This window comes from Oryctolagus cuniculus, chromosome 9 (assembly GCF_051225735.1).
Source record: "Oryctolagus cuniculus isolate XC-2025 breed Fujian yellow rabbit chromosome 9, ASM5122573v1, whole genome shotgun sequence".
NCBI lineage: Eukaryota > Metazoa > Chordata > Mammalia > Lagomorpha > Leporidae > Oryctolagus > Oryctolagus cuniculus.
Genome location: NC_142875.1, coordinates 82,453,660 through 82,470,991, shown reverse-complemented (window position 1 = coordinate 82,470,991; position 17,332 = coordinate 82,453,660). Strand labels below are relative to the sequence as shown.

Genomic DNA, 17,332 nt, shown 5'->3' with positions numbered 1-17,332 from the left:
TATTTTCATTTCAAATACATGTAAAATTCACAAAGTCCAAGCACAACTCACAGTCTGAACAGAAACTTCAGTGTTTAAATCTCAACATTCAGCAGATAAACGCTGTACATTCGGCTGCTTCTGAAGAGAAACCACTAGATAAATGCGAAACAATTTCTAACTTGTGAGAAGAAATGATTTTTTTGTGAGGTTTTGGCCAAAATCAATTAGTTACTGAAAAATGAATCTATAACAGAACAAACCAAAGTCTAGTACCACATTTGTTAAAGCTTTGGACGCAGATATAACTACAGTTGGGGAATGGGTGTCCTTTATCTAGGGGTCGTGAGAGAAATAACCATCATGGATCAGGCCCTAGCGCCTTACTACCTCACTGACAACAAAGCCTCACTTTGTTGACTGAAGGCTGTTTCCTTCACTGAAGACACACTTCTAGTTTGAAATGTTTAACAGTGGGGAACAAAGAGGGGCCTACTTTAAAAAAATCTGTTCTTCTTAAAGTTACTTATTGAGTAGATGTTCATCTTCTGCTGTAAAGGCACTCAAATCTGTTCAATTACTGACTTGCCAAATTACTTTGACAAATGATTCAGAACGGTAAGTGAACCTTCTGCCTTTACAAATAAGAATCTGTGAGTATAGGCATGAATATGGTTATGTATCTTGCAATGTTATGCCCATGATCTAATTCTTCTTGATTTAAAATATAACTAAATTTTCTCAATAAGCAGCATGAATTTTATATCTTAAACTTGAATCTTACTGCACTATTCTCCTTCTTTTTTATTTTTACATTATTTCTATAAATACCCTAAAAAACAAAAATCCCCAGTCTTGAAACCAACTTCCATTGGCAATCTGAGGCTAGTTTATAACTTTAAAGATATTTTGTTAACATGTAAAAACTCTGAAAGTACAAACAAAAATCTTACAATTTTACAGTGTATATCTAATTTATTTTAAAAAAAAATCTGAATGCTTTTATACAAATAATCAAGCGTTATTTTTTCAAATGAAACTCCTTTACAGGCTAAGAGAGGGTATGTGGCATCGCCCTGTTAAAAATTCATGCTGCCACTTCCACTCTCTCAAAGCAGTCACTTGGCAGGATCACTCTCCAATGAGTCTCTCTCCCTTTTTGGAAACGTAGGACCTCTCTCAACTTTTCAGGCTGCTGTTCCTGTCTTCTGCACCGCTGCTGTGCTGTCTTAAGCTTCTTCCTGAGTTTCTCAACCTGCTGTTCCAGTTGCTGAATCCTTTTCCTGTAGTGCATGGGCTCCTCCACGGTGTAGCTGTGATCACAGGAGACGGAGGGGTTGGCGGGGGCTGTAGAGGAGGCACTAGCAATCCAACAGCAGCATCCATCCTGGGAGGTGTTAAAGGAGCTGGAGGCAGCTGCTCCTGTGACCCAAGAAGATCTTCCTTCTTGTCATGCAGTTCGATACAAAGAAATATTGTGGGAAGAGCATGCTCCCTCAGTGACTTGTTGTTGCACTTCCTCTTAAAGCTATCTGGAGTAAAGTGCTCTGAACCGATGCTTCTGTGCTTGACCGGCATCACGTTTTTTCTTCTGACAGCCACCTCCCATTTTCTACAAAGAATGGGTCGAGTAAGTGGAAGCTTATGGGAAGACACTGCCTTGTCCTTGTCGTACTGGTTCTCGCAGCAGTTAAGCAGAACGGGACTGCACCATCCTTCCGGTCTCTGTCTCTTCACTTGTGCGGCCCGTGTCGCAGCTCTGGGTTTTGACACCTTCTCCTCCTGTAGCTGTGGTCAGCAGTTACAGAGGAGACAGCTTCACTCGGGGAGAGGGGGCGGTGACTAGTGTGGCCATTGTGGGGTTTGCATTAGCAGGAGGGCCACAGCCATCGCCCCTCTCCTATCTCCAAGGTGGCTGAGGCAGCTTGAAACTCCTAGTGTTTTTCAATGAGAAACTAATCTGCACTCTACGATTTTATGCTACTTAAACATTTTGTGGTCTCTTTATAAACACCCACTTAATGCATCCTTAATGACTACTGGAAGTTCAAACTGAGGTGGCCACCATGGTAATCTGTATTGATTTAAGGAGAAATCTTATTTGCCTCTATCAGCTGAATAAAGCCATTCAATAAGGTATCAATTTGAAACAGTGAAAAGAGAACAAGGTCATTTATAGATAGTCATAATTGAAGAAATGTGTCATTTTTCCTAGTGAAATCCTGCTCTTTTTACCCCCAGTTCTAAGCCAGTATCCAGAACATTGTGACTGCAAAGAAACTGAACTGGAATGTGTAGATGCTGACCTAAGGACCGTGCCCACCCTTTCCCACAATGTGACGTTACTGTGAGTACAATTCAATTCTTGATTATATTTGTCCCTAAAGTCGCATGAAAACAAACAAAAGAAAAACTCTTTAGTGCTACTATAGAGTCATATTAGTGGCATGATAGAAAGTCTATCTAAAACCACCAGTCATCAGAGAATTCTTTATGCTTCCTCTCCAAGGTAAAAAATGCTGTAAACACAGTATGTTAGATTAGCCCCATTAATGTTGAGCTCACAAACATCTGTGGTCTGGAATTCTTATTTTTGTTAACTTTCTGATTTACATACAATTACTAATGTGCCTGTTCTGAAATGCTTTTTAAAAGGAAGCACACTCATTTATTCCATCTCATTTTTAATGATGATAATTTATCCACAACTGCAAAGGTATAAAAAGCTGGCTGTGCCAGATTATGTGGACTTCTCTATATTTTGCATAAATCTTCCAAGAGCCTCAAAATTTGCAGCAATGTCGTCGTTTAACCACACATGGTTAGGATCATTGGTTGTTTTTTTCATGTTGTTTGCTGTGGTTTGCTAACTTATCCAGAGAGTAAAAGAAAAAGGGAATTCATCATAGACTTTCCAGCCTTCTATAGGAATAGGCTAACCTTGTCAAATCTGTAAACTGATTTTTCTTTATGAACTTTCCTTTCTTCCATGGAAACTTTTCAATCACTGTCATATTCACCTGTATCTTAAATAGCATTTCAAATTCTCTTTCCAAGCATGCTGATTCTAGAGAAGAGTTTGGTTGCCCATAAAAATCCATAACGAAGTCTGCTTTACATGTTATTTTAGGTCTCTTAAGAAAAACAAAATCCTCAGTCTTCCAGATAAAGTTTTCATCAAATACACAGAACTCAAAAAGATGTAAGTAGTTATTAACAGTGCATTTATGGGAAAACCCTTGTCATGTTTCATTTAAGATGCTTTTGTTCCAAAAATAAAATACAAAATTTATTGTTTTTATCACTAAATTTTTGTTTCTAAATGTGATTAAGATTAGAAATAGAGCATTTAAGAGCAGGCTATTTTTCCATTTCATAATTTAAAGTAGCTGAACAGATTTTGTTTAAACTTTTTCAGTTAATTTGGAGTGGAGATAAAATATCTCAATAGGAAAATACGTTGTCTCATGTTTTTTCTCAAAAGACTATTTGGAAAATGACATTTCAGATTCAGAAGCACTAAATGTACTTTTTAACTTGGAAAAAGAGTGATAACATAGACAAGAACAGTCAGATCATGTAAATCACATAACGATAAAACACAGACTGTCTCCTAGGGAGATAGGATCCAAAACACAATAGTAGTGCAATCAGTGATACTCATTTAATGAAGGAAAGAAAATGTTAATTAATAGGTCATGGTCAGCAGGTCAGAAGTGGTATTAGTGAGAAAAAAGGTACCAGTATGCTCCCAGCATTGTCTAACAAAGAAACTCGGGGTTTGGGGCATATAATATTGGAGATGGTCTGTTACAGGGCAGAAATGGATCACCAATCTTCATTATAATATTCATGAGTTGTCTCTTAATACTACGCATATCTCTTCACTTTGATTCACTACTTATCAAGCAACTTTATGATGATTAATTTCACAACTTGTTTATGCTGAAGTAATTGAAAATGTTCCATTGGATATGGCATAAGAACATTCCTATCAGTGGAATGATATACCTCCTTTTCACATTAATAACTTGAGACTGTTCAGAATCACATATCATTCTTTTGTAAATTAGGTTAATGTCTCTCAGTCCTTCTGAGTTCATTCTGAGGCACTGGAGAGGCCACACCTGCCGAAAGTCATTTAGCTACAGAACCAAGCCAGCATGGTAGTGCTATATATGTTGTAAGGCCCTTGACAGTACCACAACCTTATTGTTTTATCTTTCAATATCTACTGTACATAAGAACGTTTCTAGAAATGTGAATTTGTTAAAATGCAGGCGTAAAAATGATCTGAATCTTTGCTGAGATTGGACAAACATATTTGATTGGAAACATCAACAATTCCCTGTTCATGAGTTTAGGTACAGATTCATGCACATAAGAAAAGATACCCCTGGAGGAAATCCACTAGGTGGAGCCTTGTGTGAACCTGGATAATTAATCACAGCCGGGTTTGATCATCACCTCTGTAAACCTCAGCTACAGTCAGGACCCTCTGCTCTATCCTAGAGCATGTGGTCATGTCATCATTGTCACATTGGAGTAGCTATGCATTCACTCCAGGTTCCCAGTCTCCTCTAGAGAGGACATTGAACTGTGTTGCTTCTAGTCTTCCTGGAAATTCTTAAAATCATTACATGTTCATTCCGTGAGTCAAGAGTGTCCCTGTGCTGCCTCAAGGAGGTAAAAATAAAATAGCACTGGAGGAAAGGAAGGGAAAGATTCTTGTTTAAGAGCAGCTGTTAAATCCTCTCATCTACTGTCATAGAAGTTTTAGGAATTTCTTTTTAAACCTTCTCATGACAAATGAGGTAATTAAAGATTGCAATGATTCAGTATCTCACCTAAGATCTACCACCTGTTAGTGGAAGAGCCAGAATCAGTGTTCACATTTTCTGATGCCCAAGGTAATGCTTTTTCTACCATATTGAGAAAGCTAGAGACAAAAAGGAATCGTTCTAACATTTCATTAAACTTCTGCTAACACATACTATCTTTCCCAATGCTGAATTCCCTTCTGCAGCTTTTGTCCCTCATTTGGGAAAAATCAGCTTCTAGGGGGGATCAAGAAGAAAAGTTGAGATCAGGTTCTCAGACTAAATTCTTTCCTGACCTACAATTTCGTTCTGTCAGTACTTCCCCTCACAGTGCCTTCTGGCCCTCTGCAGAGAAGAATAAGAAACACTCTGAGAATGCACATTCCAAATTTTCCTAGTGAAAAAAAAAAGGGTAGACATTAACTTTCATTGCCAAGATCAGCTGGCAACTTCTCCAAGTAAATATTTAATTCTACTTTGTCTGGGAAAACTTAGGCATTGCATTATAAGCTGAATGTCACCCCACAGGATTCTCGCAATGCAAGCTTCTATTTGATTCTTCCAGAGATGCACAGAATAGAGATTATGAGACCCTCACCAAGAAGCACTAAAATGTCTAATATATATAAGCTACAGCCCAGAGGGATCAAACACAATGTAAATTTAGATGTCACTTTTTAAAGTCTATAAAGAATTCCAATATTTGGAGTTCTCACTTAGGCTTTGATCCTCAAAGTCAATGAGATGTAGAGAAACCATGAGATGCCTTTCAGGAATGAGGAAAACTAATCTTGGAGAGCTGAGTTTGTCTGCCCACAGTCAGCCAGTTGACAAGCATCAGAGCTTGTCAAACCCAAACCTTCCTACCCACGTGCTGCAGTCTCAGAATGTTGTTACCGTTAATGAAACCATCCAGTAACTAAACTCTGAGTTACTCACATACCCTAAAGTAGCTCACAAGCTCAGCAATCCTTTCTGGAAACTCCTTACTCCCCAGCTCCTCCTGCCACTCTTTCTCAGACTCCCAGAAAAATCTCCTTCAACCCCAGTCACACCTTTTATCCATCCTGTCCTTTTGCTCTTTCCTTTTTTCACTCCAATTTTGCACCCAAAAGCCCAAATAACCAACATGAGGAAAAAAAAACCATCCCCAGGAAAGATTGTCAGAGAAGGGGAGAAACTGAATGGCATCACCAGAACTCTTGCAAAAGATAGCAAGAGAGAGGAGGCTAGCGAAACTCACATGTCCATTCATTATTTTTCTTAAAAGATTTTATTTATTTTATTTGAGAGGTAAGTTAAAGACAGTGAGAGGGAGAGACAGAGAGAAAGGTCTTCCTTCCATTGGTTCACTCCCCAAATGGCCGCAACAGCCAGAACTGCGCCGATCCGAAGCCAGGAGCCAGGTGCTTCTCCTGGTCTCCCATGGGGTGCAGGGCCCAAGCACTTGGCCCATCCTCCACTGCCTTCCCAGGCCACAGCAGAGAGCTGGATTGGAAGTGGAGCAATTGGGACTAGAACCGGCGCCTATGTGGGATGCTGGCACCACAGGGAGAGGATTAACCAAGTGAGTCATGGCGCCCACCCCTCCATTCATTATTTCAACACAGATTTACTGATTCCTACAATGTGCCAGGTGCTAGGGATACAGAAGTAGATGACATATACAAAAAGTCCTCTTCTTGTGGCACCTAAATTCTAATGGAGGAAGACAGTCAATAAACAAAATTTAAGATACATTATGTATTAAATTATAATTAGGTTTATGGAGAAAACCAACTAGAAAAAGGATTAGTGGGTTCTGAGTAAATGGAATTTCAAGCAACATTATAATAAATTTTGTCCATATTACCATAGCCCAAGTTATCTTTAAAGCCCTCGTCATTCCGGGATTGTCTCCATGAGACTGATCAGAACACACCGATCAGTCTTCTACATAACTCTACAGACACTTAAAACTAGCAGTCATCACCCTGTACCCCACCACAAAGCATTCCTGTTTCCTTAAATTCTTCTCCAAAGCACCTGCTTTCAAATCTGTTTGTCATTGTCATTGTCATATGCTTGCCTACATTTTCTTTAACATGTGATGCCTAAAACAAATACAGTGTTATCCTGACAGAATATTATCATAACATGATCGAGGCAAGCTGAGCAGAATTAGCATCCCTTCCTTTCTATACTCTATGTGCCCTAGGGTTGTAATGTGTTCTATACTCTATGTGCCCTAGGGCTGTAATGTGTCTTGTGATTACTATCTGATGCCTTTAATTCCTAGTGCTCTTGCCTCTACAATTCTTATCCCTGTGCCATATATATTACTAATTATGTGAGGTCCATCCTGTACCTGTGCACTTAGCATTTGAGAGGTAGTTTAAGGTGAGTCTTTAAATGTATTCAGCTTTTCTTGCCAGACTGTGAAGATCTTTCTGGATCATCCCATGTACTCACTATTATTGCCATATTTCTTTCATCTGAAAATAAGATGAACCACTATTAGACAAGTCATGTGGTAAAACACCGAAGAAGACAGCACCAAACTGTCTTTCCATAATTCTTCTTCATCACCATTCACATAAGGATGTGTCTCATACTTTATTTTGTCCTTAGCAATACCATGACACCATTTGATCAATGCTTGGTAGGCTGTTATTTCCTGGCCAGTCCTTCAAAGAAGAAAATTAGGTTGGTCTGAAATGCCCTGAACCTCATGGACTACCCTGCTCCCTTTCTCTTTTAGGTGTTCACAAAGCACATCTAATAAATAATCTGTGAGTTTACCAGGCTGACATTGAACTCATCCACTGTAGCTTGGGAAATTCAATTCCACCCTGTCTGAAACACGAAAGCCACATTTGCCATCTCTAATTTTCCAGCTGTTCATCATTTCTCTAGATTCCTCAGTAATTGATTTGGGTTTGATGTTTTCATTTCCCGAGATCATCTATTTCTGAGAGAAATTGTCCAAGCCAGAGGACTTGTGAATTCCTTATGATCAACATATTCTACCATCCTGAGCTTTCACTACCCCTGCCCGATAGCATTTCTTTTTTATGTTTGTTTGTTTATTTAAAACTTTTATTTAATAAATATAAATTTTGAAAGTACAACTTTTGGATTAAAGCAGCTTTTTCCCCCATAACCTCCCTCCCACTCACAACCATCCCATCTCCCACTCCCTCTACCATCCCATTCTTCATCAAGATTCATTTTCAATTATTTTTATATACAGAAAATCAACTTAGCATATACTAAATAAAGATTTCACAGTTTACACTCACACAGACACACAAAGTATAAAGTATTGTTTGAATACTAGTTTTACTGTTAATTCACATAGTACAACACATTAAGGACAGAGATCCTACATGGAGAGTAAATACACAGTGACTCCCGTTGTTGATTGAACAATTGACACTTTTATTTATGATGTCAGTGATCACCCGAGGCTCTTGTCATGAGCTGCCAAGGCTATGGAAGCCTGTTGAGTTCACAAACTCCGAGCTTATTTAGAGAAGGCCATAAACAACGTGGAAGTTCTCTCCTCCCTTCAGAAAAAGGTACCTCCTTCTTTGATGGCTCCTTCTTTCTGCTGGGATCTCACTCACAGAGATCTTTTCATTTAGTGTTGTTGTTGTTTTTTTTTTTTTTTTTTTTTTTTTTTTGCCACAGTGTCTTGGCTTTCCATGCCTGAGAAACTCTCATGGGCTTTTTAGCCAGATCTGAATGCCTTAAAGACTGATTCTGAGGGCAGAGTGCTATTTAGGGCATCTGCCATTCTATGAACCTGCTGTGTATCCCGCTTCCCATGTTGGATCGTTCTCTCCTTTTTAATTCTATCAGTTAGTATTAGCAGACACTAGTCTTGTTTATGTGATCCCTTTGACAATGCTATCTTTATGATCAATTATGAACTCAAACTGATAGTTTTGACTAGTAAGATGGCATTGGTACATGCCACCTTGATGGGATTGATTTGAAATCCCCTGGCACATTTCTAGCTCTACCATTGGCATAAGTCCGAGTGAGCATGTGCCAAACCAATAGCCTTTCTCTTTGCTTCAGCCCTGGGGATCACCTTCTTTGAGTAAACAGAAACAGAGTAGGAGTAGATCACTAAGTGGTAGTTTCTTTCACAATGTTATAAAATAGAACCCAGGAGGCAAGCTTGAATTTTTCCTCAATGTTTTCTTGTCCTACACTATAACTAGAAACACATTCTCATTGCCCACATTTTACTTTCTGAGTTTTGAACATGACTTGGATCAGCTATGATTACATTTTCATGAACCCTTCACTTTGGTCCTTGAGTTTTGAAGGCACCACTCAATCACCACCACATACTCCTTCTGAGTTGGGTGATCCTCCTGGTTCTCACATAGTACTGCATACCTCCCTATTCCATTATAGCAAATGTTGTAGCTCAGAGTAAGGACTCAATGAAGATCAAGAAGTATTTGTTGTATCAGTGCTGGATAATGCAAATTTAAGGACTAAACAGAAGTTAGGAAGGATCTTTGGCAGGGAGAACAAAAATATACAAAAGCACTCAGGATGTTGGGAAGAGACTGAACAGTTTGTCTAGAGGAGAAGGATTCCCACTGGAGATGATGGAGCATGGGCTAGGGAGTAGTAGAATCCCAAGTGTAGATACTTTGAATGTCACCTAAGAAATCTGGATTTTTACTCTATGTGAGCAGAGAAAAGACATGCACAAAAACATGTTGTGGGTTGTATTGAGCCAATAAATTTAACCTGCATTTTTAGGTTGTATTGGGAAATAGCCTAAGAGATTAGAATTTAATGTCAAGTGAGTCTCTAGTCTGGAATGTTCTAACTATTTACCAGTGGAGTTGAGGTCATTGAGGCACCCCAAAAATGAATTCCTAAATCAACATTAAACATTAATTTTCAGATAAATGAATGTTATTCAAATGATCTGAATACTTTTACTATTGATCAGCTTATTCATTTTAGTACTTTTTTTAAAATGGCAGGTCTTTCTAAAGTTGGGGAAGGAAAAGCAGCTTCAGATGACCTTTCAAGGAAATAAAATACAATTTATGGCATTGACTGAAATACTTTATCACTGCTGCCATGGAAACCAACAGCAGTAGTTCTCATTGTAACATAAACCTTATATAAATTAGGAACTCCTTCTTCAACTGAGTTCTTGTTAAATGATTATTGGCAGCAAATGGTAATTCAACGTGTCTGCCTGGCTCTTGAATACAAAATGTCACATTTTAAAAATAGCTTATAAACATGCATGTCATTAAAGCATTTATTTGCTTTAGTTGCAGGTACATAAATTCCTGGCGTTTCTGCTCGAAAAGTCCTGACAGCTGAAACAGCAGGAATTCATGAACCAGTAAGTTATTCTTAGAAAAGCCATTCAGTGAAAAGTATATTAAATGGGTTCATATCTCAGCTCTGAATTAAAAGTGGGCAACACTTGCCAAATTGTCATGTTTCCAAATTTCTCTTCACGTTCTCCATGCTACTATTCTGCAAAGAAGAAAGCAAAAACTACAGGGTAGAATTCAAGTTTAGCTGCCTAACTGAGACATGGGACCTGGGACTCTGGATCCCTGTGACCTGACAACAGCTGACTAAATAAAAAGCTACAGACTCATTATTTAAAGAGTTTGAATCCAAATTGATGTCAGTGACAGGAGATAAGTTGTCCGTATGAGAAGAGACATGCCAATCATTGGTTTAACTCTTTCCTTTGATTTCTAAGACAAAAGCAACAAGGTAAATTTATAGACTGTGACTGCACTCACCTTTTTAAGACACAACATGTAGGTAAAATGTGCATTGTATTCTTGAATTAATCATCCTAAATAAAATGTGAGTAGCAACTAGTTAGAGAGAGGAAATTCAGTATATTCATTATAACTTTACCTATATAAGAGTATTATATTCTTTTTCTATTTTCATTTGCTATTATAACATAATTCACCATATTAACTTCCATTACATCAGCCCAAACTCTGAAAAATCTAAAACAGATATTGATCTGTGAGAGTTCATTCTATTTACAACAGACTCTTAAACTAAAAGAAGAATTTATGCTGCAATGTGAAACAGACAAAGTGCAGGGAAAAGGGGGGCTGGAAGGGCACGAGGTCACATTGGGTTTCACGTTTATCATACGGGATTGAAATTGATGCGTTGGGCACCACTTTGGCGAGAACGCACATGCACTGAAGTATCCGCCCTTCCCACGTGGTGGTACAGAAGGAAAATGGCCATAATTGAGCTGTATCTGGGATCAAAGAAAAGATTTGCTGAAAATTGGAAGCTGGTCTTAGCTTTACCTGACTTCCTTGAGGCCTAAGGATGTGAATATGCTGTCACTCTTAACATATTCATGACCTAAAGGCAAAGACTAGGACTCTTTCCTATAGTATAATCATACATACAACAAAATTCAGTTAGATACTGCATGAGCACTTATTCTACACAGAGCTCCGCAGTGGAGTCCATAGCCATCAAGACTGTGTTGTGTAATGTTTATGGAATCAATTAAGATCAAAATAAGAGGACTAGAAGCCATTCAAATGACTGTGTACTCATTAGTTATTATTAGTGTGGGTACTTCCTGCCCCTGGCAGCCTTTAGAAAAAAAATGAATTCAGAACTTACCTCCCATTGTGTCATGAAGATAGGAAATGGAAAGCATTTGTTTCGATACTCCTGCCAGTGCTATGACAAATCAATACTGCACCGTTAATTTGCTTCACAGGTTAAGGAAATCATGATACTATGAGTTGCAGATGGTGTTCTAGCTCAGTTCAATTCCTGGTGCCCTTTGGGACCCTTCGTACCTCACCAGTTCACTTGGTGCCTCCCACGTTGCACCTGGAAACAGAACAGGATAAAATTCATCCCCTCCTTTGTTCATGGGATGAGAGTGAAAGGCATGTGCTGATAGAGCAAGAAAGCTCAGCAGGCAGAGGCAGGCTAATCGCACATGGTCAGCAGCTCCGGCCAATCAGAACAAGATGGTGCTGTGGTTCCAGTTTGCAGAAAGAAAACTGGATCCTGCCCCAAACACAGCATGTTGGAGTTCAGTGGTACGAGTCAGAGATAGTCAAATATCACTATATGGCACCTATAGGCGCAGCACGTGTTGGCTAGGCTCATAGCTGTCTTTGACTGGCACCTCTACCTGCCCTCAAACATGAGAATAGGACCTTGTACTTTATAAGATAATGTCACAGATTGTCTTCAGATGAAGAAAGTGACCCAATAAAGTCCATAAACTGTCATCTTGTGACTCTTCTGTCTTATTCCTACCAGATTTCTACAGTATAATTGCATTAGACACATATCCAGGAAAGCATTTTTTGGATTATATAATCTTCAAATATTGTGAGTAACTTTTGTATAATTATATTATGACTATACTTTTAAGTAAAGACTAAACTAGTAGAAATGGTGCTTTTTTGAGGCTTGACCTGGCTGTAAAGAAATGGGAGGAACAGGTTATCACAAAGTGCTGGGATTGCTTATTACACTAAAAGGTTCTTTGACCCTGAGACTTAAATAGGTTTTCCTGTCTTCTCCAGGTTGGGTCACTTCCACAATATCTTAGCCATTTTTTATTTTTTTCTAACCCTTACTAACTTGCTATGTATTTTCTTAAAATACTAATCTAACTAAGGATGTGAGCATAAAAAGGACAAAAGCAAAAAAACTGCCCTATATGCTTAGTTATTATCCTTTTCTACTCTGATGTGATGTATGCTCCTAGAGCATCATTTTGGTCAGTTTTTCTTGTCCTGGCCCTGGTGCTGCACGTACTGGACTTCAGACTGTCTGTACCTCCCAGATGTCCCTTGATTTCCACTCCCTCCCAGGCCATCCCACTGAGCTAGTTCAGAGGCAGATGTCCATACTTCATAATCATTATCAGTGGCTCATATATCTAATGATATGTGACTGAAACAGAGTGTTGAGCTTTCCTAATTAACTCCCCCATGCTATCTGTAGGTATCTCAACCACAACCACATAACAAGTCTCAGACCTGGAGTATTCGAAGACTTACATCAGCTGACGTGGCTGTAAGTATTTTAGTTTCAATTTCTCCCAAAAAATAGTCCTCAATGACATACTATAACAAACACAGAGTTTGCACTTTTTACTGTATCTTGTACATTATACTTATTTTTCTTTTTTCTTTTTGAAAATTAAGTCATTCATTTAAAAGAGAGAGAATTTTTCTATGTTCTGAGTCACTCTCCGCAAATGCCCACAATAGTGGGGCCTGGGCCAGGTCAAAGCCAGGAGCCTGGAACTCATTGTAGGTCTCCCAAATGGGTGGCAATGACCCAAGTACTTAGCCATGGTGTACATTAGCAGGAAGATGGACCAGAAGCAGAACCATGACTCAAACTCAGGAACTCTGGTTTGAGAAGATGGTATCTCAAGTGGTGTTTTAACTGCCATGCCAAACACCTACCCAGTATACTTTTCTCACAAACATAACCTGGAACTTTGTTCAAACAATTTAGAAAAGGGCATGCAACATGGTGGCTGTGTGAAAATGAAGCTGGCTTGATTTTCCAGGTGGCCTTCTGCATCCCATTGTAGGTTTGCTGATCCATTCATCCTTCAGTGTTAACCAACAGTGGGATTCCATAACTCCAGCACTATGGACATTCTGAGCCAGATAATTCTTTGTTCAGGAGGGGTAGGGAGGAGAGTGTGTCCTGTACATTTCAGGATATTTAGCACCTCTAAGGTGTCTACTCCTTAGATGCCAGTAGTATAATCCCTCTCCCAAGAGTTGTAGCAACCATAAATGGCTTCAGACATTGCCAAATGTCCCCTGGAAGAAAGAATTTCAGTAGAAAACCACTGATCTAGAAAGTCAAGAAGTTGTTCTGATTTCTAGAACATTCAGAGAAGTCTGAAAATATGTATTCATAGTATTTCACCACTTCCCAAGCTGAGCCACCAGTTCCATCCCCCTCTGGGTATCAATATCAAATGTCTGTGCTTCCACCAGAATGACAAGCACAGGGTAGTTGGAAGGCTGTCTGTTTGCCAGTTTCTGCAGGTTGATCTGATCTAATGGAAGACGTCATGGCTTTGGTTTCCTTCAAACTCTTGTGTGTGCCTGGTCTCATGCTTAACCTTCCCAGGCCACTTTCTTAATTTTATGAGGCCTCTTTTTTTCTCTTCTGTAAGCTATGATCATAATGTCTTTGTATGAGGGCTGTTGTGAGAATCAACCCACGATGTATGTAAAGCGCACACACAGAGTTCCTGGCATAAAATGGGTGCATGGTGTAGCCCTCTCCTCCTGATCTGACCTTCATGAACTTCTGAGACTAAAAGGAAATGGTACCTGGCTTCAAAGGTAACAAAAGCAAAAGAGATCTATTTGCCTTAGTCTAATTTCTACACAAATACCACATAGTTAAAAACTCTTTGATTCTCGGCCGGCACCGCAGCTCACTAGGCTAATCCTCTGCCTGTGGCACTGGTACTCCAGGTTCTAGTCCTGATTGGGGCGCTGGATTCTGTCCCAGTTGCTCCTCTTCCAGTCCAGCTCTCTGCTGTGGCCCAGGAAGGCAGTGGAGGATGGCTCAAGTGCTTGGGCCCTGCACCCACATGGGAGACCGGGAAGAAACACCTGGCTCCTGGCTTCGGATTGGCACAGTGCCAGCCATAGCGGCCATTTTGGGGTGAATCAATGGAAGGAAGACCTTTCTCTCTGTCTCTCTCTCTCTCTGTCTAAATCTGCCTAAAAAAAAAAAAAAAAAAAAAAAAACCTCTTTGATTCTCAAAACTCCATATGAATGGTTTGACATCTCTTCGTTCAGTTGTATGGAACTTATTGAATACATCATTTGGAGAGCAAAGAACCACTTGTGATTTCCTAAGAATCAAGAATTATGTTTTCATTTATTGTTCATTCAGCCACTAAGTGTAGCATGTGCTGGACTCAGGTATCCAGAAGTGAAGGCCACTACCTGGATCTTTAAGTCTAGTGGAAGGTGAATGCTAGGAAAGAAAACAAATAATCAGGATCCAACTTAATAAATGCTGGGATAGGGTTGTAGGAACCTGGAGGGAAGTGTAGCTGCCACCACAAGGTAAAAGAAAAGCTCCCATGGAAGGGACACACACACACACAAGAAGGCTGGACATTCCGGGGAGAAAGGCTCAGCTTTGCCTTTTGCTTCTTCCTGGTTTTATTTAACAAACAGCTCTAACATTGCAACTGTTTTCAATGTGTTTTGTCAGAATTCTAGATGACAATCCAATAACCAGAATTTCACAACGGTTGTTTACTGGACTAAATTCCTTGTTTTTCCTGTAAGTATTCATCACGTTTCAATGCGTCTGTCTGTAAATTGCAGTGACATCTAACACCAACTTACAGAAAAAAAGGTTCTGAAAAACATAAACCTTCTAACATTTTTATTGGTCAAAACCTTTCCTGGGGTGAACCAACAGCAAAGGAAGACCTTTCTCTCTGTCTCTCTCTCTCTCACTGTCCATTCTGCCTGTCAAAAAAAAAAAAAAAAAAACAAAAAAAAACTTTCCTGTATTTCCAACCACAGTGATTGTTGCTACTTTCTAGTCATGGTCAAAGAGAACAGCCAACCAGATTATTATGTATATTTTAAGCCTACTCGTTGATTTTCTTCAACCCCTTTAATTTCCTTTAGTCCCGAAGTATGCTTTTATTTATAGTGGTTGACCAAAGATAGTATTCATTTTCATATCCTAGCTACATTGAAATCTATTAGAACCTCCCAAATGCTTGGCTCCAACTCCATTTTCAACAGAAAAATGTGCCTATGCCTAATACTAGTCACTAAAATTTTCAGAATTTTTGTCCTCCCAACAGAGCTGCTATCATGATTACATTTCCACTGTTTATTAATCCCCTAGAACCATTTGTCAGCAGGAGATTTTTGATGCTCCTTTACAGTTGATTGTGTAACAACATTATTTTTCCATTTGTCAAAAGAGACCACAATATCATAAATTAGCCATACAGCTTAACTTGCTCATGAGTTGTTTTCTTTCCACAAATTCCCCCTACTGTCACTTCTTAGATTGAATGCAATTTCCCGTGTGGTCCCTTCATGCTGTTCCAGATTAATGTTTCCCTTAAGAAGAAACTTTGGATGCATGGCACTGGAAATGATGGCAAGTTTGAAGTTTACAGGGGAAATTGTCATGGACCTCAAAGTTATTACTCAATATATAATTTAGTTTCATCTCATAAAATCAAATTTTGTACTATTTATTACTAGGAGATATATCATGCATAGGCCTTCGTACAGTATCTGCTTCCTAATCTTTACTGTACACATATTTAAAGATCATCTTGAAGGGGTAGCTTTGTTTTATACTGCCTCCTAACAAATTCATTTTAGCATGCAAGTTTCCAAATTATAGAATAGTAAAAATGCTATTCTTAAAGTGACATCTCATTTTGTTCCTAATTAACACTTTCCTTGTATAAAGGTCTATGGTTGACAACCACTTAGAAGCCCTTCCCAAGCAGATGTGTGCCCAAATGCCTCAACTTAACTGGATGTGAGTGTTCATTTATGATTTAATTTTTTATTTTCCCGAATGAAGGAAACCAGCCATGAAGTTTATTCAAGATTATCTAAAAAGTGTATCTGTGTTTTCTTGCCAAAACCAAAATTGAATGTGCTTAAGTTTAAAAGTCCTTTAAGAGTTTCTGTAGGTGTAAGGGTAATGTTTGACCTTCTTCTTGAAGACCCCACATTCCTGTTCCTGACCCATTTAGTCTCTTTGCCTGTCCCTCTTCTGCACACTTCTTCCTTCCACATATACCAAACTGTTGCCCCAAAATCAAGTCTCTAAGCACATAGTATTTCTTGCACTTAAAAAAAGTCTCCCTCCCTTTTACTTTCAGCTAACTCCCACATTTCCTCAAGAGTCAACTTGCACATTACACCCCAAGAAAATGTTCCTGACAAGCCAACTACTTTTGGGGGCTGCCTTTGTCCTCCCATTGTGCTACATAAAAAATCTACCAAGCCACCCCTTTTCCGCACATCACAGCTATCTTGAGGTACATAACCATGTAGTTATTGGTTTACTTGGTTATCATCTCCCTGCCATCCTTTAAGTTGTGTGAGAGCAGAAAGTTATCACATGATTTCACGCCTAAACATTAGGACTATGACCATACATAACAAGTACTCAGTAAACCTTTGTTAGAAGATGGGTGTACTTGGCCATTTTCAATGCTCATTAGATGTTAGCCAATACCTATTTCAAACAATCACTTAAGATGCAATGTAGCTTCACCACCATCGTCTCCAGCAGCAACCAGGGCTGTCCCAGCCACAGATGTCCTGCCTTTTTAGAATGCAGATTGGATCACCCCCCAGAACTCTCTTACCCTCAAACCAGGGGACTCAATACCCACAAAATGATAAAACTTCAATCCCTTAGCTCTTGACTCCTCTCTAATCTAGCCTCGAAATTTCTTGTGCCACATTATTAGATGAGGATGTGTTTA

The 17,332-nt window shown here is 39.1% G+C and overlaps 1 protein-coding gene and 1 pseudogene across 1 annotated transcript in view; one reads left to right on the top strand and one right to left on the bottom strand.

Annotated features, from left to right (window-relative positions):
- The window catches only part of RXFP2 (relaxin family peptide receptor 2), a 77,404-nt gene that overhangs the window by 32,578 nt on the left and 27,494 nt on the right, over nucleotides 1–17,332 (top strand). Inside the window, exons 4-9 of the mRNA XM_089303717.1 lie at nucleotides 2,221–2,326; nucleotides 3,110–3,181; nucleotides 12,108–12,179; nucleotides 12,801–12,872; nucleotides 15,064–15,135; nucleotides 16,300–16,371. Of these exons, the coding sequence (XP_089159843.1) occupies nucleotides 2,221–2,326; nucleotides 3,110–3,181; nucleotides 12,108–12,179; nucleotides 12,801–12,872; nucleotides 15,064–15,135; nucleotides 16,300–16,371 (466 nt within the window). The remainder of the gene's footprint in view (nucleotides 1–2,220; nucleotides 2,327–3,109; nucleotides 3,182–12,107; nucleotides 12,180–12,800; nucleotides 12,873–15,063; nucleotides 15,136–16,299; nucleotides 16,372–17,332) is intronic.
- LOC108178792 (THAP domain-containing protein 1 pseudogene) lies at nucleotides 1,067–2,047 on the bottom strand (annotated as a pseudogene).